The 25116-nt window shown below is 43.0% G+C and overlaps 1 protein-coding gene, 1 non-coding gene and 2 pseudogenes across 2 annotated transcripts; all 4 read right to left on the bottom strand.

Annotated features, from left to right (window-relative positions):
* Window positions 1-2991: 2991 nt before the first annotated feature.
* Window positions 2992-3133, bottom strand: LOC136478929 (small nucleolar RNA snoR136). The gene has a single exon (XR_010764579.1). It is a non-coding gene; the product is annotated as a small nucleolar RNA snoR136 (small nucleolar RNA).
* Window positions 3134-3256: 123 nt separating this feature from the next.
* Window positions 3257-3343, bottom strand: LOC136478557 (small nucleolar RNA SNORD25; annotated as a pseudogene).
* Window positions 3344-5772: 2429 nt separating this feature from the next.
* LOC136470364 (uncharacterized) lies at window positions 5773-8947 on the bottom strand. The gene is made up of 5 exons (XM_066468236.1): window positions 8710-8947; window positions 7750-8292; window positions 6497-7366; window positions 6353-6405; window positions 5773-6183 (listed from the first exon to the last, which is right to left on the bottom strand). The coding sequence occupies exons 1-5, from the start codon at window positions 8945-8947 to the stop codon at window positions 5773-5775; spliced, it is 2115 nt and encodes a 704-aa protein (XP_066324333.1).
* Window positions 8948-9427: 480 nt separating this feature from the next.
* Window positions 9428-13503, bottom strand: LOC136470362 (uncharacterized; annotated as a pseudogene).
* Between the last annotated feature and the right edge of the window lie 11613 nt (window positions 13504-25116).

Here is a 25116-nt window from a genome sequence, read left to right as displayed (position 1 = left end):
AACTAAAAATTTTGCATAGATTTTGAATTGGGAAGTAAAAGCTAAATAGGGAGGATTTTTGACCATTTTCAATAAAGATTTCAAATGTATATTTTGTCAAAAGTTTGAATACAACTTTGCTCCAAAAACTGTGCTAAATAATTCTAGATAATTTACAATTATAGTCAAACATGTTTTACTAACCTAGCAAGCATAATTAATGCAAAAGCAACTCTAAATAAGTGTATGCAACATTCATATTTCACGAGCATGTTTCATATGTTTCGAAGCATGGTTTCAGTTATTATTTACATGATTAGGCATGTATGATTAGGATGCTTGATGATGCACAATATGCATGATTTGCAGTGCCTAAATGCTTGCATAACACCGGGGTGTTACATCGGCCACCGCCCCGTCCCCTACCCCACAGGGTCGTGGCCGCACCGCAGGCGCCGGCGCCGACGGCGGCCACCCCCGCTGCGACAGACGAGGTCAGGACACTCTGGATTAGGGACCTGCAGTACTAGATGGACGAGAACTACGTCTTCGGATGCTTCGCGAACACTGGGGAGGTATGTCACCCGATCTGATTGATGCTGGCGGTGGATGCGTGTGATTTCGATTGTTGCTCTTCACTGAATATATGATGCGCCCGCGCCCTTTGCTGCTGCTAATAGGTCTTGCTTTAAGGTTTATAAAGATTTTGATTGTTTACTAGTTTCGTTGTGAATTTCGTACGACTGCTGACGATTGAAGCTCTAGGCTAAGTTAGTTTGTAGTGATTCTAGAACCTATTGTAATGATCAAGCTCTGGGCTATATTTGTGATTGAATTGTTAATTTTAAATTTTGTTTCATGAATTGTTAGCATGATTAGCAGCCATTGAGCCATGTTTTTTTACCAAGACTATTTATATGCTTCAGTTTGAATTTCCTGATTGGTGTTTATAGATGTATGCTGCCCATGCATTCATGATTTTCTGACCCTTTACTTCACATTTACATGATTTTTTAGGTTCAAAATGTGAAGCTCATCCGTGACAAGAATTCAGGACAGCTTCAGAATTCAGGACAGCTTCAGGGCTATGGTTTTGTTGAATTTACAAGTTGTGCAGCTGCAGAGCGAGTTCTTCAGACATACAATGGACAGATGATGCCAAATGTTGAGTTGACATTTTGGCTGAACTGGGCCAATGCTGGTGAAAAGCGTGATGATACTCCTGACTATACTATTTTTGTTGGGGATTTGGCTATGTTATAGATTACTTGTTACAAGATACATTCAGGGTTCATTATCCCTCGTTGAAGGGTGCAAAAGTTGACTGATAAATTGACAATGCGCATGAAGGGAAATGGGTTTGTGAAATTTAGTGATCCTACAGAGCAAGCTCGTGCAATGACTGAAATGAATGGAATGCCTTGTTCTTCCAGGCTTATGCGTATTGGTCCTGCAGCAAGTAGGAAAAATACAGGAGGTGTTGTTCAAGAGAGAGGTAAGCATGGCCAGTCTCATGTCCTTGTGATTCTTGTTAGCTTCTACATGTTTGCTGATTGATGCAACCGAGGATACATTTAGCTTGTTATGTCGTGCTGGTGCTGCCTACGACTCGAAGCTAGTGGAGTTGTGCTACCATTGCATCTCAAATATGGGCAATAATCTTAACAATATTAGTAGAACCAACCATAGGCACAGTAGCAAGACACCAAAACCTCTATGGCTTCTATGCACAACAGTGTTTAGTTCATGGTCTGAGAAAATGCAATTGGTCAGTGGGTTTCTGCTTGAGGTGTCGCCATGGTATTTGTCTGCAATCTAACTGTTCGGCCAGCAGCTCAACAAAGGGTCCAAGGTAATGGTGCATGGCTAGAGATGAGAAAAACATGCATCGGATCAACACTTGCTATTTCAGTATCAATTTATGTTGGTACAGTATGCAAGGCAATATGGCAGCGAAGGTTCTGGAGATGTCTCTACTACCATCTTCATATCAATTTATGTTGGTACAGTATGAGTCACAGAGTGATTGCTAATGAAACCAATCAGCATCAGCTTTGGCATTTCACTCAGACAAATCAGTATATCTCTACTTTGGCATTTGAGTCATGGATTTTGGAGGCCCTTTCATCGGACGGAGAACTATTGCCATTTGATAACATATCATTCGCTGATCTTTGGAAGATTGCTCAATGGATATCACTTCAAGGACATACTGATACCCATGCTATAAATGTGAATAGGCCTCCGTGAATGTGGAGGAGGCCGTAGCTGTGGAGGATAAGGTTGCTCCCACCGATGAGAAGCCACTTGAAGCAGCAGCTGAAGCTCCACAGCAAGAAGGTGATGCAGAAGCTGTTGTGCAGAAGATTTTTCGTAAGATTAAAGTGCCATCTGTTTCAATTTGGTTATATTAATCCGATGTTGAATATCTTTTTATTCATGTCATTCTTTTTTCCAATTTAGTTAGTAAATACATGATGTAGTTTTAGTGCTTGTAGTGTTACATGAACCAACTTGTATGGCGATTACTTTTGCTGAAAAAACATGTATTGTATGACATTCATGTGGTAAGATACTAAGGTTATCAGTGCATGCATCTACTTATACAGTTTGTTAACCGATGTTCTACATGCATTCTTATACATTGAAGATTTTTGGTCCCATACAAAAGATTATATCAATTGTCAACATTCAGTAAAAAAGTCTAATTTTCAATCAGGGTAAAATCACAATTAGACATAATAAATAGGGGCAAAATCGTATAGACATTCATATTCTTTTTTACAAAGTTTAACACCGTTAATGGTGGATGATGGTGCAGGGATAAACTGTTGAATAGCACACTAGGAATAAATTCACAAAGTCAAAAAAAAAAAAGGGAACAAAATCACAATTTCGATTCAAAATAAGGGTGCAAACGCGCCTCTAATTTCAACATAGATATAAATTGTAATGACAGATCTCAAAACTTTATAAATTATAACGGCGGGGATAAAAAAAACCCAAAAAACTGAGTGTAGTTCCTCGACGTCCAATCGCATCAAAAGAATTCCGCGCTGGATAGCGAGAGGAACAATCATTTTTGCTTCACATTGTTGACACTGCCCACAAACCATAAAAGGCTCACATGCACAATGAAATCAAGAGAAGCCATACAAAAAAGAGGGATCTGTAACAATTCACTGACAACAAGAGCAAACACTGAAGAAAACCTAGTGATGGATTCCTACAAAGACGAGCAAACACTAAAGAAAACCTAGTGATGGATTCCTACAAAGACAACTCAGTCCCTTAGATGTTCTTAAGACCATGCGATCATCTCCGCATGAGTCATTACAGGTCTGTAGGACTCATCACCGTTGTCAGCACGAACCCCAAAATATCTTTCCCCTTTTCACAAAAGAATTCGAGTCGGGAATCAAAATTTAGAACTACAAGATCGATGATTTGAAGCGGTTTTGGATTAGTAATGTATGTAAGAGTCGCCGCGTGCCCTGCGGCGCCGGCAAAATACGAGGGCACAAGGTGAAAGCGAGCTCAGGATACAACAGGGTTATGTTGCTTCAAGGGAACGAGTCTACTGGGAACCAACCGGTCGGAGACCGAAAATCCCAGCGACCAGATGACGAAGCCAACCGCAATATCGACGATATCGAAGGCAAACTATCAAAATATTAAATCAAAATCGAAAGAAACGAGCAGCGCAGCGATCAAAATCGAAGGAAACGAGCAGCGCTGCGATCAAAATCGGAAGGAAACGAGCAGGACTCCAATGTGACGAGAAAGGGAAGAACCTAACGAAGACGGCGGCGGCGGCGGCGGCGGTGCTGGAATGATGCGGAGGGGGGAGCAATTTATAGCCGCCGTGGGTGTTTGCCTAGCGGTTTGTTAGGTTACCTTCTCAAACCCTAATGGGCTGAAAGATACGTTAATGGGCTATGGGATTCAGCCCCACGTTAACAGGCTCTGGGATTCAGCCTTTGGGCCTGCTAAGCAAATTTGGTACTCGAGCGCCCACAAGGAACAAACAACCTTTTCTCCCTCTCAAAAAACAAAACAAAAATTCTCTCTCCTGCGTCCTGCCTACCATGAGCAGTAGAGGCAGAGCAAAGTCGCTGTTGCTTCCCGCGAGCATAGCTGACTAGCTGAGTGAGAGACGAAGAGCACATCCACGGCATATCCGACCTCGACCTGCTCGCCGACATTAGCTACGGCTACGAGTAAATATAATAATGGATTTATAGCCAAGCTAATGCTGATGTAGAGGAGAGAGATGAGAGAGCTTGTACAATCAATAAGCTGGACACAGAAGCATATGCATTAGTAGGTCTAAGTATCAAATGTTATAAGAATGAATAGGAAAGAGAAACTTTTTTAAGATAAATAGGAGACATCTGTTGTACAACTTGACTCCTATGATTTGATTTAGTCAACTACTTAGCTCTATTATTGAGCTTGCTCAACAGGCTAAGAGACCGTTGCAACGTATGGGGGGACTAACGATGGTGCTACTCAATATCCCACCATCATTACAAATTCGGAGGTCAGTGTTATGATCAGTTAGATGCTGCCCTGTTTGTTTCACTGAAATTTAGCTGCTGCTGATGCTTATGCTGATTTGTTGTGAGAGAAAAACAGTATTCGTTCGCTGAAAATTACTGCTACAGTAGTGTTGAAAAATAGAGCTACTACGTGTTGTTGTATGGAGCTCATTGCCTCAGGATCCATCGCACCAAGACGCGCCATGAACATATGGATGCAGCGGCTGTTACCGATGACTGTGCGCCCGAACAAATTTGCTAGTTTATTTACTCCCGTTGTTCTAAATTATAAGCCATTATGATTTTGATTCTGATTTTTCTACATTACGAATACATAGCAAAAATTATGTATTTAAAACATAGTATATAGGTAGCCGTGTAAAATGCACCTAAGAAACCACAACGACTTATTATTTGAAATGGAGAGAATATTTAATATATAATGGTTCTAGTTTGTCGTCTCCTCAAGTCTTCATACACTGCGAAAATTATAACTAACTACTAGTAGACAGCGGCACACGTGTCTAAAAAGACCCTTCATATTGTGTGAATATGACAATCAAATGTTGGATAAGTTATCGATTCTTATTTCATAAAACAAATGTTCTTAATCTAGATCAACAACATATAACCACAAATCATTTCTTATAACGATTCACAATCATTCATTACTTTAACCAATGATTATTTATATATGATATGATAGAATGTACTCTCTCTCTTTCAATTTATAAAACGTTTTAGCTTTTCTAGATACATTACTTCTAATATGTATCTAGACCAACGTTTTAAATCGCGAGCTATCAATTTTAGCGTGAGGCTGTCCTGGGCGCTATTGGCGCTATAGCGAACGCTATAGCGGCGCTATGGCTCCGCTATAGCGGCAGCTAAATGCAGTAGCGTCAACTGACTGCTCACGCTATAGCGCCGCTATTTGCACGCTATAGCGCGCTATTTGTTTACAATTCCAGAAAACATAAAAATCTGTCAATCACTCAATCCACAATTACTCAATGTCTCAATTTGATAACTCATAAGTCATAAGTGATAACTGATAACATCCATTATAATAATCATAAGAGCAAAGTAGCAGATAGCCAAACAGGCAACATAACCACATGAGGTTCATACATGCAAAGCCAAACAATCATAAAGGGATTAAACTTTAAAGTTTAAATGCATAAAGCCATAAACTCATGAAGTACCCACTTTGCATTCCACATCCACAGCACAGGCAGAGCAATGATCTTGATCATTTAGCCTCAGAATCAGAACTATCATCAGAAGGCATATCATTGTCATCTTCTCCATCAGAAGATGAAGCAGATAACTCCCCATCCTCAATAGTAGGGATCAACCTCTTTCTCTTCATGTCCCTATGTTTCTGCAGGTTACCTCCCTTCCTTTTTTCTTGTCCTTGAGGTGCAGCTGCAACTCCCTGTGATGATGCTCCAGTTTCTTCTCCTTCCTGCTCTGGATCTACTTCTGTTGGCTCAATGCTAGTGATCCACTCATTATCTTCATCTTCTAAAGCATCAACAATATGTTTCTCAATGGGATCTTTATCCTTGTCCTTCTTTTGCCTCAGCTTTGAGTTGAACTTGACAAACATAAGATCCCTCATTCTATCATGAAGCAGCCTGTTGCGTCTCTTTGTGTGGACCTGCATAGGTTTAATTTTGTTATTTCAATAACAAAAGAGGATTGAACTTGAAGAATTGCATAAATGAACATAGAAATTACTAATTAGTAATTCAGATTCATAATTGTTCATACGAACTCCAGCATCTCTCACAAACTAATGAACTGCATGTCAAACTTAGAATTCTCACAGCTAACTTTCTGAGGTTTGGTGTACTACTTCCATGATTCAGCCACCACTTAGCTAAATTACAAAAAAACATAGTACAACGTAACATATAAGGTACCAAGGCCAACAGAAAACTCAAAAGTTTTAAATTTTCAATTTTTCATACCTGGATCAAAATTGATATTTTTGCACTGCCTTTTAGCAATTTCTTTGCCAAAGGATCCTTCAGCATCCTGAAACAGTTGAAGCTCTTCAATAATCTTGTCCTGCGTGTCTTCATTTGGAACAAGCTTCGTAATGCAAGTTATTACACCATCTCTAAATGATTCATTCTCCTCTATAGCCAACTTGTTTTGATAATAATAGAAAGGGTTCAAGTAGTAACCAGCCCTATGCAAAGGTGTCTTTAGCTTACTGTCCCACCTTTTGTCAATGACGTGAAAAACTTCCTCAAACTTGTTCCTGTCATTGTTGAACCTCCTAGAAATCTCATTCTTAGCTTCTACTAGACTCCCATACAAGAACCCCATTGCTGGAACATCACTGTCCATTCTCCTCAACACAGTAGCTAATGGCTCAAAGTAATTAACAACAGTCTCAACTCCTTTCCAGAAAGTTTCAGATCTCATAACCTTGTTTGCTTTCTTCCCTTTGACACTATTTAGGTAGCCGAGTTCATTGAGCTCATCCTCCCTAAAAAGCATCTGTAATTGCTTCTTGTTTTCTAGCAAGCTCTTCAAGTTGAGATAAGCAGTTGCAAACCTTGTAACACCACACCTTACCAAATCTCTAGAAAGAAACTTCCTCGTCAGGCTCAAAACTCTAGTATGGGCATATAGAAAAATAGTCAAGCACTTTGCTTTGCTAATTGTTGCTGCAACTCTTGGCATCTTTCCTATATCTTCCAGCATTAGATCAATGGTATGGGCAGCACAACCATTCCAAAAAATAGAGGGATGCTTTGCTTTCAACAAACTTGCTGCTGCCTCATTGGGTCTTGCATTGTCAGTTACAACTTGAACTATATTTTGCACCCCTATTCCTCAATACATCTATCAACCAGTTCAAAAATGTACCTACCATCTTTCTTCACAGCTGAGCAATCCACTGAATCAAGAAAACAAACACCATATGCACTATGAACTACCAAATTCATCACACCTCTACCTCTCTTATCTGTCCAAGCATCTGTCATTACTATGCATCCATTTAGCTCCTAAGACTCTTGGTGAGACTTCAATGACTCCTGCACTTTCCTCTTCCTTTTTTGTAAGAATTTCCCAATCATCTCATATGGAGTTGGCCCTCTCAAGTTCCTGCCAAAGTCTCCAATAGCCTCAAGCATAAGATCAAAGCTAGGAAGTGTAACTGTGTTGTGTGGGATACCTGCTTCATAAAAAAATTGGCATATATACTCACATGTTCTGTCCCTTTTCTCTTCCCTTTTTTCAGTTGATAGCTTGGATTGGACCTTTTCAGCAACACCAGATTTGCCCTTCCTTACAGCCACTATTTCTTCTGGTGTCAGTTTACGGTACTTATCCATAGGACCACCTGAAGAAGCACCTTTGCTTGTCACCTTCTTCAACACAATAACTGAATTGCCATCTGCATCACTGCGTTCCTCTCCTTCAGAATGGCTCAAATCAACTTCAGCTCTATCCTCTTCTTTTTTCCTATTCTTCCTTTGCTTGTTATCCAACTTCTTTGACAGCAACTTAATCATTTCTTCTTGCACATCAGATGGAACTTTAGTACACTTTGCAGCACCACATTTAGGAACTTTACCAAGGTGGTATTTGATTCTGGTTATTCCACCATGATAAGTTTTGCCACAGTAGTTGCACTTGAGAGAATTTTTCTTGTTCACATCTGGCATTGTGCAGTGCTTCCAAGCTGGGTCAGATGCTTCAGCAATAGTGTCATTTGATTGCTGGCCTGTGGATGCAGTGCTAGATAAGCCTACAGTAGACACACACAGATTCAAATCACTGACTGTATAAGATTTTTTCATTGAGAATTATAAGTTTATAACTGAAATCATTAACTTTGTAGATAATCACTGATTGCATTAATGATGAATCAATCGAAATCAGAAATTCAACACATAGACATAGCTACAAAATTCACTTGTATGTAGGTAATTATCATGGACTGTAACTAGTGGACACTCTTCAAATAGTTTCTGCACTTAGTCTCACGGCCTCAGCTCAGCTACAAAATTCAACACATAGACATAGCTGATAGCTCAGAAATCAGAAATTCAGAATCACTAACTTGTGTATAACTGAAATCACAGTATCAAATCTCAGTCACTAGTCACTACTGTGGAGAACTAGAGATTGGAGAAGAACAGGGCCATAGGGGAAAAGAACTTGCCTATTGTTGGCGCACTGCCAACTGGACTTGGATTGATGTCACTTGGAGAAGCCATTGTTGGGCGTGACTGCGCGAGGTCGCTCGTCCGTCGCAGCAACTGCAAGAGCTCGTTGGCGGCCTCAAGTGACTGCGCGCGCTCGCTCTCCCCTGGCCGCTGCGGTCGCCCAGCCGGCGCCGGCGCCCAGCCGCTGCCCGCGTCCGCCGTCGCGCAGCCGCCGCGCTCGCCTACCGCCGCCATCGCCTAGCCGCAGCGCTCCTTTGCCGCCGCCGTCGTGACCCGTGAAGCTGGGATACGATACGAGTGTAGTGAGTGCCATGACCCGTGAAGCTGGATGCTAGGGTTCAAGGGGTCAAGCCAAATTGGACCGGGCCGGGCTGTTCTTTTTTTTTTGGTAATGACCGGGCCGGGCTGTTCAATTTGGCAATTTTGGGACATCCAGCAATAGCGGCTGGTTAGCGGCGCTATGGCGCTAAACGCACTTAGCGGCGCTTTAGTGCGCAATAGTGGCAATAGCGCGCATAGCGCAAAAATGAGCAATTGCGTCGCGCCAGTTCCTGTGGGCCGCTATAGCGTCGAAATAGCGCGCTATTTTTTCGTGGATCTAGACATAGTGTATATCTAAAATGTATAGGAAAACTATGGATCTGAAAAAGCCAAAACATCTTTAGAATTTGAAATGTAAGGAGTAGTTCTGAGTCCAACTCTGATACATCTGAGTCCAACTCTGATACATACATTACAGAAAGAAGCATAAGGTCTTGATGACGAGACACATCGATGCACATAGAAATCAGACCCCTTAATATAATATAGACATTTTTCTCACCAATGGATCCACCATACTTGTCAGGTAGTTTGAATACCATTTACCTTTTGCTATTCTTTTGACCATAGATGTACCTTAACCTGCCAAAACCAATTTATTTCAGTTACCACGTATGTCTTTCCTATAAATCACTCAATAATCTAGTCAGATCTAGCTGCATACTGTCAAGCGGTGTATAGACAGTTCATACATACAGAGCATGCAGTGAGGCAACTGAAAACAGACACTCAGTAATGGGCCTAGAACAGAACAAACCAAGATCAAGACTGGTAATTGAATCTCTACCACAAGCATGGTATTCATTAGTGTGGTTCTTGTATTATTATATGCTACTGACAGAAGATGGTGTACAAGCAACCAAATTGGGTCATAAGAGAGCACGATCTGAGAAAAGTTTTTTTTTGGAGTGTTTCACTCCCTTATTTTGCCTTCAAAGATACAATAGTGTCAGTGTGGCATTGTATAATCTGATTGTGAAAAATTACTATGGAGTAAACCCCAATTTCTATTATTCCCATGATTCAAGGCCAAACTTCTTGTGCATCTAAAGATCTGAACATACCAATGTTGGAACTTGGAAAGTGTTAAAAGATTGCAAGGATTAAGGCAGAATGCCACAGGTCACACCATGTATCTCAGAAAAGAATATAACATCTAATCCAGTTCTAAAGGTACTCAGTACTGACATTTTAGTGTAAACTTCTACTTCTACATATACCTTGTCCATAATTAATGAAAATTCCATTACCCCGTTAACTGAATGTGGTGCACTATCTCAGATGATTTATCAACACCTCTGGATTCTAATAATAGCATAACTACCTGCTGAAACCCCAATGCCTACACAAGCTTGAAGCCTCAACCGAAACTAGAATATACTTACTTGGAATTGTCTAAATGATGATGTCGGTAGAACTATGTTGTTACTACTACAAAATGCACTTTCAGAGGCACATATTTCCATTAGCGGAGGCAGGTGTTTTCCATTAACAGAGGCAGTCGACTGACTCTATGAAATGGTCTTTTTATTTTCAGAGGCGGTCGGGCAGGCCGCTTCGTTAATAGAGCCAGACGATTGAAGGCAGCCGCCGGCCGAAGGTTGCCGCCTCTATTAATAATTTTCAAATTAAAAAATTGCCCATTCTTTTTTATTTTGTTTTTGTGCTTGTATTTGTAAGATCGATTGGATTTCTTCCGCATCTATCAGATACTCTCCTAGAGCTGGCAGAAAGATATTTGATTGCGAGGAAGAACATGCCTGATTGCCTGTACAGATGTGCCTGCTCCATCCTTTACAGTGAGATGTCTCATGACGGGGTTGCTGCTTCTCCCTCGACTGTCACGTTTCCAGACGCCGACGCCTCACCTTGGGGAGGATCGTTGTCGCTCTCCAGCTGCACGGGAAGCAGTGGCGGCGATGCAGTAGTAAGGACGATGTCGTACCTATTCCAAAGTATTAAGTTGTCTTTAGCATCTCCCAAGTACCGGATGCCTTCCTTGGTGGGCAAGTCGATCTCAAGCCTCTGGTGATTAGGATGGACATCGACCACCAGGACCTTGGCGTAGTCGATCGGGATGGGTTGGCACTGAAACGTGCGGCCCGGGATTGCCATGCCTGTGGCCACCTCCATCATCCGCTTCTTCCTGCCGACCGGGATATGCAATGAGCACGGCATACATGAGACGATATCATCAGCTGGTTCGTTCACAGTCGATGCCGAGCTGTTAGGAACTGACAGGCCTTGGTCCGGTTGCGTTCGTTGCATTAGTTCCATCGAGCTATCCTTGCCCAAAAACTGTGACCTCAGTTGCACCATCTTAGGGTCACCACTCGTCAAAACATTACTGTCGGGGACCAATACTAGGTACCCGAAGAGGAGGAGCTAATGGTCATCAACATTGATTCATCCGAGCAGTCAAGAGCGCGACTATAGCTCCAACCGACCCCCAAGTGTGCAGGTTCCGCCTCGCCCGACCACTGGGGGCGGGCCCCGCCTCGCCCGACCTCTGGGTCGGGGGCTCCGCCTCGCCCGGCTTCTGGGGGTGGGCTTCGCCTCGTCCGACCTCTGGGTCGTGGGCTCTGCCTCGCCCAACCTCTAGGGACAGGCCTCGCCTCGCCCGCCCTCTGGGTCGGGGGCTCCGTCTCGCCCACCCCCTCAGGTGCGGCTCCTAACGGAAGCCCGTACCGCCGCCAACCACTACGGGCCAGAAAGTACAACCCAAGGTCAAACTTCTGTCACCGTGTAGGGAGCGGGCACATCTCAACATGACCCGTGCCCGCGACATGTCACTCCAGGGAACTCACATCACCAACGGTGACGGACATGTGGTCACTATGCCGCCTACTCCATGTACGGCCGCTGACCAGCACGCTGGTTCGCCGCGTCGCCCGTCGGGACGGAATGGGACGTCACGATTCGCTGACAACACCGGGGCGTGGCATCTACGGTGAACAGACGTCCGGCGTGGAGTCGTCCCTGTCACCATCTGTAGTGTCGGTGGGACCCGCATAAAGGAGAAAAAGGCCCGACGGTCCTGGAAGCCTTCCTCTCCTTGGCTCCCTCCCTCTTTCTCTCTGTGTAACCTGCTCTTCCCATTCGTCTATAAAAGGGAAAGCAGGACGCCCCAGGAGAGAGGAGGGTGGTTCACCACTCCACACGGCTATAGACATCAAAACACACGCCCTAACACGTCTTAGGAGCACACGCACATCAAAGAGTTGGGACATGTACCTCTCTCGCTCGTTTGTAACCCCTACTACAAACTTTCAGTGCAAGTAATGCGAGCAGCAACGACGAACTGGATGTAGGGACTTTCTGCCTGAACCAGTATAAACCTCGTATCCTCTAAGCATATCATCCGAGCCAGGCGCGCAATACTAGAAATTTACTAGTTGGTAACTCGAGACATCGACAGTTGGCGCGCTAGGTTGGGGCTTTTTGCGCGTCTCGACGTCCACATCAGGCCTCAGATGGCTAGTCACGGTGTTAGCTGGGTCCCGGGCGCGCACGTGCGCTTCGAGAACCTGGACTTCATCGTCACGACGGAGGGAGAGTTGGCGCAAGTTCCCGCCACCGACCAACCTCTCCACTTCGCCGGCCTCGACGCGATCGCCAAGGCGCTTGAGGAGCTGCAGCTACACGCACCGGAGGCCCGCGCCCCCGGGAGCGACCAGCTCCTCGGCTTCGATTACGAGAGGCTAGAGCGTCAGCTCGGCGCCTTCCTGGGACCCGACCGTCCTAGGAGGACCTGCGCCACCTCACCTTCTCGTTCGCCAACGTCATGTTGAGCTCTTCATTGGTGCCCAGTGGGTATGTGAATGTCCTCTTAATCTCTTCACACAGGGAATTCTTAAGTAAAACATCAACCTTCTTCCATTCGTCTATGTTGAAGTCCACCCTTTCCCTGACCAACACTCCGCAAGCATTACTAAACTTGGAAATCACCGATACTGGCTCGAGGGATTCCCCTTTTTTGCCGACCTCGTGTATTGCAAACACCTTGGTAGGTAGCTGGTGTCTGCCGTGCTGGCCTCGTTTCCTCTTAGACTTTTCTGAGGACGTTGTAGGCATCAACTTAGGTGCAGAGGTTCCCTCTTCCTCGTTGAATTCCAATAGACAGGGTCTTAGTGGGATCTAGCGAGGATAAGAACATTAATTAGAAGGTGACAAATCAAATAACTTGACCTAATAAGAACATTAAATCTTATTGGCTAAGCCCATGAGGATTGAATCGGACCTAAACTTGCACTACCATACCTCGTTACTTTGGTGTTCTTCATCATCCTTAGGATTGAAATCTGCTCCCTCTCCATGAGGTTTCTTCTTCACTCTCGAGGTAAGTTCCTCTCACCTCTCTCATACTCGGTTTCCCAACCCTCACTTGCACTAGGGCTCGGTGTAATAAATTTGTCGAACGGGGGTGAAGGTTGTTCTTCCCCACCTTGAGTGTTGAGTTCCTTCTCCATCTTATGCTTCGATAACAGAAATAGAGTCCTAACTTTGTCAAAGATTTCTCACAAATGTTTCATGCCACATATATCTAGAGTATAACAAGAATTCTTTCAAAATTATATTTAGACGTTGCAAAGTTAATTACATATACATAGAATTCTCATACATGGTGTGGCTCAATTTTTCTCAAATAATCTCATAAATATGTGATGTTTCTCAAATTTTCTATACAACTAATCCCATAACAACAATAGAGAAGCAAAAAAATCTATGTATATGGAACTCTCACCTCGATCTGGTTTCTAGAGACGACACCTTGACTTGTTGACCTACAATCGAGATATCACAAGGCATTTGCATAAGAAAAAATATCTCAAAAGTTGCCATTTGCATAATTTAATACATATATGGTTTGCATAATGTGTGAAGCAGGGATCAACAAGAAGAAACAATATGAGTTGGAGGCACAAAAGTTGAAATAAAAGACAACAAAAATGTATATTTGAAAAAGAGGAGCCCCATTCTGCAGCCTATAAAGAATCCAAAAGGTATTCTCTACGATAATAAGAAATGAGCTACTGTGTACAAAGAATGGGCACAGAATTGTTGTTATACACGTTAATTAGATAGCAGACCAATTGTTTCACCAAATCAAGATGCTTACAGTAAAATTGAAGAGATTGAATTATCCTGTAGAAATCAAGAGATAGACAAAAGAAGGGGAAGAAAGCACTACCACTGCCATATTTGCAGCAGAAACAAGTTTTGATTACTTCATTTACAATCAAACATATCATGACAATTCTAGTTATTAAAAGGGATTGGCCATCTATGACAAACAACTCTCGTTTTTTCCCAAAAAGAATGTGATGAGGACATGACACCCATGCATATGATCATGTTTGGTGCATGGTATGGAAGGGTGGGAGGCCAGCAAGGGTGTCCAAGTCAAGAAGGAGGTCCAAGGCTAATTCGGTTCGAGTCCCCAAGGTGGAGGCCCAAAGCAACTCAAGTTCGAGTCTGCCTCAGCCTTCAGGACAAGTCTGCCTTAAACTGGTCACCCAGGACGCATCCGGACTCCGTTTTCAACGATCCACATATGGCTGGAAAGCTAATTAGATAAGGAAGCCAATTCAAGTGGTCTCACGTCAAAAGACCATCAGAATCAAAGGGAATCATCGAAACAAGTCAGCATCCAGAATCTGCCAGGGTGCTGCAACACCGTCTTTTGGTCCGTTAGACCGTGTATCGTGTTTGGGCCCATTAGAGGGCGCGTCCAAGGGGGGTGACGCCCAAGACTCTATAAATAGCAGCTGTCGCTCTCCTTAGGGTTTGTGTTTTGTTTAGTTCTTGATTTCCTCGTGAAACAAACATCGTTTTGCTGCAACTGTGTCGCTAAGGCTGCTTGCTGTGAACCAGGGCCCCAGTTTTTGATCTTGTTCGCCTGTGGCGATTAGTCCTATCGAATAAAGACTTGACTCCTCATTATCATAAGCCTCATATTTATTTGCAATTTTAGATTGCGTTTATCCCGTTCTTGCTTGTGTTCTCGATTCGCTTGCAGAAAAGCCTTCTCGGCGAGATCAATCGCGTTCGCGTGGTTGATTACCAACGGAGCAGTGGTGTAATGGTTGCGGGGGTTCGAATCAATCTTGGTTCGAAGCCTAGATCGTGAACATCGAGTCTACATCAATCGACGCTATCATACCTTTCAGAAGATTGGGCCTAATCTACATCAAGTGATATCAGAGACCTTGTTGCCCGTTAGGTATAACTTTGTTTTTCCCTTTAGATTGTTACTGTTTTTGCATTACCTATAGTCCATAAAAAGACAAAAAAAATATACACCGCCACATATTCCCCATCCTATAGCCTCGTTGTGCCGTGCAATTTCGTCTCTGTGTCGCGTGGTTGAGTTTATGCCCTAGGTCAAGCTCTGGTTGCTGGTTTTAGATCATTTTTAGTCCAGTTTGTGTTTTTCCCTTTGTTTTTCATCATAATCCGTGAACACCTTCAAATCTTGCTGTGTTTCCTTTTATATCCATCAAACCCTAGTCCACGCCATCTAATTTGTTATACTTGTCTTCACTGTTTCCATCAAATTATTGTTGTCGTGACAATTTTGCGTGCATTGTTCCTGTTTTGTCCTCTAATTCGAAGTCAGTTCGTAAAACTGGTCTAGTTTTCGCATACGAACTCGGATTTCGACGTTCAATATATCAAAATCAATTAGAAAAAAATTTCGGATCCGTCCATCTCCCGCGTTGTCGGGGTCGGAGATTTTTATTTTGGTCAAAAACTGGTCATAAGATCCTCTTTTCGTGGTCACAAGCTTTTTGTCGATTTTGAGCACGTCTTCCGAAATTTCTATAGATCACATCTTTCACTTGTTTAGACTCATATTTTCTGTGGTTACTTCTTTTGTGCTCCTAAGTGAAGAAAAAATATAAAAAAAAATAAAAAAAGTCAAAGAATCCTAAAAAACAACGACAGCCCAACAATAGAGAAAAAAGAGAGGGACAAAAGTGGAACAATATCTAGAGAACATAGAGAGTGCCATTTGAGCTATGTTTGCGTGTGCTGATTTCTGCCTTGTTCCTAATCATATTCCTGCTGTTCACATCACTTAATACATCTGGTACTTGGAACGTGAGTAGGCCAGCAACTAAGACAAGTACTTAAGATACTTATTTAGCTTTGCTATTTAGTTATAAATTTTGCTATTCCTTACTACTATATTGTGCCTATCCAAGCTCCACTTTCTTCTAACCAAGTACATGTTTGTCTTGCAACTGTTACACTCAAGCTACAACGGTATCACAGTCATCGACCAATTGCACCGCCTGCTGCTTTGGTAAGAACACATGTAAGACCGTGGTAAGACGCTTGAGAATTGAGTGTGCCTTGTTTTTCCTTGTCCACAACCTAAGTAGTTGGTAGAGATAGTACTTTTGTGTTATCTTTTGCTGTCTTCTAACAATGACAGGTTGTTCGTATCCACCGACTTATGATGGTATAGGTGCTGATGAGTACATGGAGTGAGAAATTGTTATAGATAACATATTTGCTACTCGCTTTATGTGTCCAAGGAGGAAGGTAAAAAATACAGCTAGTGTTTTGCGACATTCTGCTTTATCTTGGTGGGAGTCTTTAGATCCTTCTGATAAACCTCAAACTTGGAATGATATAAAACTTCTTATGCAAGAAACCTTTGTTAATCCACCTCCTGTTTTGACTTCATATGATAAGGTGCACCATTTAGAGGAAGTGTCTGTTGTTATTCCTCTTGCTATGACTAACCTTCTGCAGGATAATATACATAAGCGAGAGGATGACATGGAAGAAAATGAGGAGCTCACAACCTCATATGCAAATTCAGAACCATCACTTCACAATGCACCTATTACTCCTGCTGAGAACACGGGTAATGCCCATGGTGCTACACTCACGGAATGTGAGAATTGTTTTAATGCACTAAATTTTTTCATAAACCATATTATCATAGAGCAATTGTTAGTGGAATCCTTTCTTGATTTATCTTTGTCCCATGATAATTTGCTTGATGATCCTTGTGATAAAGATGAATTGGTTGATGATGCTTCAGTTTTACATGTTTTGGAATCACTCACTTGTGCTGAAAATAAACATGTTATTCATATTGCTACTAAAACTGATGAGTTCAAATTGTTGTCTTCTTTACATACTTTGGGTTACATTGAATTTGATGTTTTGTGTAACCTAGATTGTTTGGAGGAGAGCCTTTTTAAATATGCTGATTTGCCTTGGTTTTCTAAACACATATATCATGTTATTGGCAAATATAACAACAAGGGACAATATATGATACATCGAGTATATATTCGTAGTAATATAATTTTTTTCTTTTGTTGTACAAGATTATGATCATTTAGAGAGCAGCCATAATAATACAAACATTTTCTCATGTTCCTCAAAGAAATAAGTTCACTTCCAAGAAGGGGAGTATTGTTGGTTGCTACTTATATCTGCTAGACCATCTATTCCTGCATTGTCTTTGGTTAGTTCTAATCTTTTGCAGAATAGTGTTGACATACATCGTGTGTATTCGGATCATGGAGTCTACATGCTTGCTGAAATTTTTATGCGAGATGACATGCTAGAAACTTGAAAACATGATCATGTCCCTTCTCACAATTATTTCGGTTCCCTTTGTCTTCATAACCCCGTTTTCCTTTATGTTGTGCAGGATCAGTTTCAAGCACAATCGACGTCGATGACGGCTTTTCGTCAAGAAGGGGAGGATGATGAGGACATGACACCCATGCATATGACCATGTTTGGTGCATGGTATAGAAGGGTAGGAGGCCAGCAAGGGTGTCCAAGTCAAGAAGGAGTCCCAAGGCTAATTCGGTTCGAGTCCCCGAGGTGGAGGCCCAAAACAACTCAAGTTCGAGTCTGCCTCGGCCTTCAGGACCAGTCTGCCTTAAACTGGTCACCCAGGACGCATCCGGACTCTGTTTTCAACGATCCACATATGGATGGAAAGCTAATTAGATAAGGAAGCCAATTCAAGTGGTCTCACATCAAAAGACCTTCGGAATTAACGAGAATCGTCGAAACAAGTCAGCGTCCAGAATCTGCCATGGTGCTGCAACACCGTCTTTTGTTCCGTTGGACCATGTATCATGTTTGGGCCCATTAGAGGGCGTGTCCAGGGGGGTGACGTCCAAGACTATAAATAGCAGCCGTCGCTCTCCTTAGGGTTTGGGTTTTATTTAGTTCTTGATTTCCTCGTGAAACTGACATTGTTTTGCTCCAACTGTGCCGCCAAGGCTGCCTGCTTTGAACCAGGGCCCCAGTTCTTGATTTTGTTCGCCTGTGGCGATTAGTCCTTTCGAATAAAGACTTGAACTCCTTATCATTATCATAAGCTTCATATTTATTTGCAATTTCAGATTGCGTTCATCCCGTTCTTGCTTGTGTTCTCGATTCGCTTGTAAGAAAACCTTCTCGGCGAGGTCAATCGCGTTCGCATGGTTGATAACCAATGGAGCAGTGGTGTAACGGTTGCGGGGGTCCGAATCAATCTTGGTTCGAAGCCTAGATCGTGAACGTCGAGTCTCCACCAATCGACGCTATCATACGTTAGATCGTGAACGTCGAGTCTACACCAATCGACGCTATCATACCTTTCGGAAGATCGGGCCTAGTCTACATCAGAATGCCTTGGTTTGTGCTCCATCATTAAAGGCTTACAAGTTTGTGCATCCACATTAACGGAGGAGTTTCGCAGGAATGCGAGTATAAGGAGTTAAGGACTTGTCATCAACGAGCTGCGACGAACCAGAACAGATACATGTCATTCTATCATTTGCGAGTCACCCATCAACTGCCCATGGCTGAAAATTCAGAGTTGCCTCACGCCACTACATCAGCAAATGTGAGCAAAAGTCCACTTGGAGATAAACTCTAGCAAAACTGTGAGATGACAGCCAGTATTTCTAGCCTAGTCTGCTACAATATGAGATAAGAATAACTGAATAAGAGTGACAGAGAAAGAAGCACCAACTGCATCAGTTAGATATGACAAAAAAGTTCTCCACTGACATTTCCTTTTCGTACCTGATAACCGTCCAAAGTGTTTAGTGTAATAAACGTGGTCGATAACCATAAGCACCAACTGCACTCAAGCATGTCCCTTCACCCTTGTAAAGTTGTATTCTAACTCACTTCCTTCCATTATTTGTGCTTATTACTTTTCTTGAGACATGATACTGGCACCCGACAGTATGCACTCCAATGTACTCCAACTCATTTCTCACAACGTTTATGACATATTTTAAGAATTTTGACTTTAATGTTATGACTTCATTATAAATAGTTTCAAGTTATAACACTTTCTTTCTTCAAGACTCCAACAGAGATACTAGTCTGTAATTTGGCTCTTAATGTGGTGCTATCATGTATGAGGATTCTTGAAACCCTGGATACTCATACAGTTAACAGTTGTGGATACTATGATACAAAAAACAAATAAGTCTTATTAATGTTGCATACACTAGTATAAAGATTATATAACATACTTATTTCATCAAGTCCAACACATATACTACTCCTGGATACAGTTGGAGTACTATAAAAAAATGAAATGATTGTTATCAATATTGTATAAGCTGTGGCTTTGGCTTTTCACTTGGCACTATTAGTATTCTCCATTTGCCAGCAAGCATTGGGCAATACAAGTTCCTTGTAAGATCAACACAATACTATTACAGTGGGTACAAAAATAATCATTCAGCTCCTCGTATGTGTTTTTAGTCTTTACCATCCAAAGAGCGTTTACTCTAATGTGAGTACCATTCAGGTAAATTATGTCCATATACTTATTTCCTCACAGGACAAGTCTTTCGAAAATGAAAAGCAGTAAAGCACAAATATCTAGCTAAGATGTGCTAGAGCTTTCTTAATGCTTGTGAATAAATGTACAGTCACAAAAAATAATCAGCCGAATATAGGCAATCATAACTGTAATCGATTCTAAGAAGGAGTTGGCCAGCCATGGCTTATAATTGGTTGCAAGCTCAGAAATAAACAAACTCGAGTAGCTATGATACTAATTTCTTCCCCCCTCAGAGTATGAAATCTAACGCTAATACTATAGACATTAACAGAGTTGACGAGCATCCTAATTTATTGTCTCCATGGGATTCGGAGATTACCTCGCCTTGACGAGGTCGGTCCACAACCGCCGCCGCACCTGGTCGCAATCGGTTAAGGGGCTTCGCGGCGAGGAAGATCCAGGCGATGCTGCTTGACTGAGAGAGAGGTGGGAGCACATCCGGGCGGCGAGGGAGATCTAGGGAATGGTCCTCAGTGGATTAGTGTGGGGGGGGGGGGGGGGGAGGGGGGCGGGGCGGGGGAGCTTGGCGTCGGGCAGGTCATGGCCACAGGCGGGCGGCGCTCGTCGATGCACGCTGGTTCGGCGGGTAAGGCGCGGCAAGGCACGGACGGCGTGCTGGCCCCGGCTTGCGAATGCGGAGAGGGCTGCAGCGGTGGAGGACGACAACCTCGGTGCGGCGGAGGTCTGAATTTGGGTAGCCCTTCAGGCGGGTTTCGCCACCGAGGTCGTATAGGTTCATGAGTTCATCCTAGGCCAGTCTCATATGCATAAATTTTACAACGGGCTGGTTACCGCTCGGACGTCCAGACGAACGAGACGTTCGAACGCTCACACTTGCAATACTTTCCCCACACCGTTTCACGTGCCCAAACGTTGAGAAGTGAGGGAGGGGCGGTGGATGCCGAGCCGGCGAGGAGAAGGATACAAGACCTGATCTACTTTCGACACTTACAATATGAGCCCTTTTACAGTACTTGAAATTGCCTCGCGTTGCCTCCCATTGCCTCCATAAAATATTAATTATCATCATAAAGGGTATGTTGGTCGTTTCACGTGCCTATCACTACTCGCCGCGCCCCCTCATCGATCCGCGCCCAACGCCGTCGTCCCGACTCGCCCTCGCACTCGGCATCGCCCGACGCCCTGACCCTGCACGCGCTGTCGCGTTCACCAAAGCCGCCACCGCCGCTGCCGCCCTCGCACGGTGCCGCGCCGGCCTGCCATCGCCCGCACTGCCCTGCTCTTACCCTAGCGACTGCTGCCCTGCTCTCTCCCTCCCTCTAGCCGCCACCGGAGCCTCGTCGCGATGGTGGCCCAGCCGCGCCGCTGCCCCCGCCCCCAGCGTGAGGGCCGCGGTGGTCGCCTCCATCGCTGCCTTCATCGAGTCCGTCGGATTCCCGCGCGCCCTCGCCGCCCTCCAGTCCGAGGCCAGCCTTGAGGTACCAACTCCCCTATAATCTGATCACATGATGAAACCTCGAATCAATTTGGTTTGTGTTCATTCTGATTCCATTCACTACTCTTTCATATGGAGAAATCGAGCATATTTCCTTTGTGTATAGGCTAATGTAGAATGGAGTTGTATGTTCAATTCTGCAACAAGAGAATAGCACTAGTTTATTTAGCTTGATTCTAGCAAAGCATGTGCAGAGAATGCTTCTACTGCTTCTTTAGGCAGGCCAGCTCTGTTGTGAGAACTAGCAAGATGTAATTAAAACAAAATAAAACTAAAATGGCTTACTTTTTCTAGTTCACTGTTAGGTGTATGTGATTGGATTGGATGAATAGGTCAAATATTTGTTTTTTTAAAATAATAATCATTGTACATAACTGATTTGCTATATATGTAGTTTGTTCATGTATGCATCAAGAGTTTCTCCATTAATGATTTTAATATAATATATTGCTTGAGATGAAAACAAAAGAAATGTCATGTGCTGCATATCTTCATTTGTCCACTGAATTTCGGTTACCACACTTCTTGGTCGTCCCATGGGCTTGTTTCTCTGATAATTGTGTCTCATGGTCGTCCCATGAGCCTATGTTGTTCAAATATTACACATCATTTTTGCGCCAATAATAATGATTGGTTGATCAATCTGTATAATTTTTTTTATTAACCTGATCAAATTTGTCATGGATCAAACTGTTGGTTTGGCACATTGGCCTAATTAAAACTCAGCAGTTTCCAGTCCTGTTTGGAAGGCATAGAATGCTCTAGCAGTTTTCATGATTTACTTCAAAATTGGTACTGCTAGAGCATTCTTTGTTCAGTAATACAATGCACCTACCTACTTCATTAATTGTTCAGCCTAGCTACTTCTTTCTTTGCTTTCTTTTTCATGACTTCAATAGTTACTATCAACACTGCTTCTATTCTCTTGGTATGCAAGGCTAGGTATATATGTCACAAATTGTTATGACAAGGGACTGTTCAAGAATGAGTTAACACACAACACAATCATTTACACTTGAGACTTGTGCTAAGTATTAACATGGTTTCTCTCTTTATTAGAGGACTAGCAGTTTATTGTTTATATGTCTACTACTACAGACTTGTTAACTGTTCTGCTGGTGATATAAGTTCTGCATCCTTGACAAATTGGCAGAGTTATTTCATCTATTTGTGTTCAATTAATTAGCATAAGCTATTGCTTTTCCTCCAGTTGTGGATTCACTTGGTGTTAGTGAAGCTTATTGATGTTTTAGTTATGTGATTATCTTTCCCTCTTGTCGGGGTTGTCTTGTATTATTTTTGGATATAATAGGTCACTGCTCATGCACCTTGGCTAGTTTCTGTTACACCTTGGTGGAGCTTGTTTTTGTTACACCTTGGCTGGTTCCAAGTTTCTAAATGCATATAAACATAGGCTATTGTTTTAGAACATGGCAGGCTGCTGAAATTTGAAACTTCAAGTGCAAAGTGAATTTCAATAATGAAAACCTGTGCATCCTAATGAAAGCTTCATTTTTCAGGAGGAAATGTCGGATGATGATTCTTTGCTGGAGTACAGTGAAATTGTTATGAAGATGTTTGGCAGTGAGGACGACGGATTTGAGTTTTATAACAACTACGCTTATAGAAAGGATTTAGTGTGAGAAAGGAATACTGCGAGTGGGACAACGGCCACAATGAGAGGACCCTTCAGAAGTTTGTTTGTAGCTGTGAAGGTTTCCGCACAGAGAAGGAGGTGAGGAGGGAGATCAAGAAGCGAAGGCCGCGGAATATCACTCGTTGTGGATGTCGTGCTCAACTTGTGATTGCATAGGATCCGAACATAGAGCTGTGGTATGTGAAGGATTTCATCGACGAGCACAACCATCCGATGACGGAACCAGACCTTGCTTGCTTTCTGCGTTCACATAGAAGAATCAATGATGATCAGAAAGCCGAGATTATGCGGCTACAGATTTTGGGATCCGCAAACACCAGATAATGGATATTATGGTTAAGCGGTATGGTGGCTATGATAAGGTTGGATTTACATCAAGGGACCTTTACAATTTCTGCCATCGCAACAAGGCGAAGACACTTTCTGGTGGTGATGCTCGAACAATCATTAGTTACATGATAGTATCGAAACGTAGAGGTCCTGATTTCTTTTTCTAGTACAAGACTGATGGGAGAGGTCACCTGACGGGACTGCTCTGGTGTGACTTTCAATGTCAGATGGATTATAGAGCATTTGGTGATGTCGTCGTGTTTGATGGCACGTACAAAACGAATCGATACAACCTGACCCTTGTTCCTTTTGTTGGGGTGAATCACCATAAAAGCATGGTTCTTTTTGCCTGTGGAATTCTTTCTCACGAGGATACTGAGTCATATGTGTGGCTGCTTAGGTCATTCTGTGATGCCATGATTCAGAAGCATCCGATTTCTGTGATCACCGATGGAGACCGTGCTATGCAGAAAGCAATTAGTATTGTGTGGCCGAATTCATCGCATAGGCTATGCGTATGGCATATTGAGGTGTGCATTGCGCGTAATCTTCACACCCAGGATCTGAAGGATAAGGTTAGGGGTTTTCTTTATGATCGTTGCTCCATAGAAAAGATTGAGAGGAAATGGATAGCATTCTTGGCAAAGGAGAAAGTTACAGATAAGGACTCGTGGCTGTACCAGATGTATGAGATGAGGGAAATCTGGTGTGCGGCGTATCATGCTGGTAAGTGCTACTTAGGACTGAGGAGCAACCAGCGTAGTGAGAGCCTACACTCTAGGATTCAGTTTAATCTAGATCGGAAAATGACACTGTTAGAGCTGATACAGCACGTTGACCACTGTCTTTCAAAGTTGCGTAGTAATGAAGCGTATCTGGACTTTCAAGCAAGTTCTAAGCCATGCTTACAACCTAGATGCTTCAACTATTGAGAAAGAGGCTGCGAATTTGTTCACACCAAGTGTTTATTTTGCTGATGTGCAGTACAGCGTAAAAGCAGCCGACAAGTGTTATTGGATTGAGACTGTAGATGGCTATGATATTGTTGAGTATATTGTTGGAAGGGTTGATAAAGGAGACAAACAATACTATGTGAAATGTGAGATATGCGTTGTTGAACGCAAGCTGAAGGAAATTTCTTGTTCTTGTCTAAAGTTACAGTCCCTTGGAACCCCATGCTCACACATCTTCTTTGTATTGGGTCGTCGAGGAGAACACAAGCTTCCAGACTGCTGTGTTTTGGAAAGGTGGACGAGGGGGGCCAAGCGTGGATTTCCTCCTATAAGGAAGAGCGCCATGTATGACTATTCTGATAGCCTACAGAGGTACCATGAGCTACACAATATCAGTCAAACGGCATCCTTCGTAGCATCTCAATCACTTGAAGCATATGGGCTGGCTGAAACACGTTCTTCATGAGGAAGCTGCTATGATCCCTCCAAATGGAGGAGAGAACGGAGGCAAGAGGTTTGGTCCTGTGCTGCCGCAAGCCCTGGATGTTGATTCTGTAGATGTCTTTGATCCCATACATGTGCCTGGCAGAGGGGCCCTGAAGAAAAAGTTGAAGTCAGTTTCAGATAAATCTAAGAAGAAATGTACCCTGTGTAAGGGTGAGGGTCACAATCGGCGAACATGCTCCAAGAGAGAAGAGGTAAGCTAAGTGTAATGTTCATCAAAGCTGAAAACTGGCTGTCTGTGAGGCATGTGTACTTATGGGTAATGTTCCTCTTCATTTGTAGGAAACAATGCTCCCTGAGGATGTGCTGGATATATGATTTGCCAAAGGTAACTAAAATGGCCTAGTC

Source organism: Miscanthus floridulus, chromosome 8, assembly GCF_019320115.1.
Source record: "Miscanthus floridulus cultivar M001 chromosome 8, ASM1932011v1, whole genome shotgun sequence".
NCBI classification, from domain to species: Eukaryota; Viridiplantae; Streptophyta; class Magnoliopsida; order Poales; family Poaceae; genus Miscanthus; species Miscanthus floridulus.
This window is presented reverse-complemented; position numbering and strand designations above follow the sequence as displayed.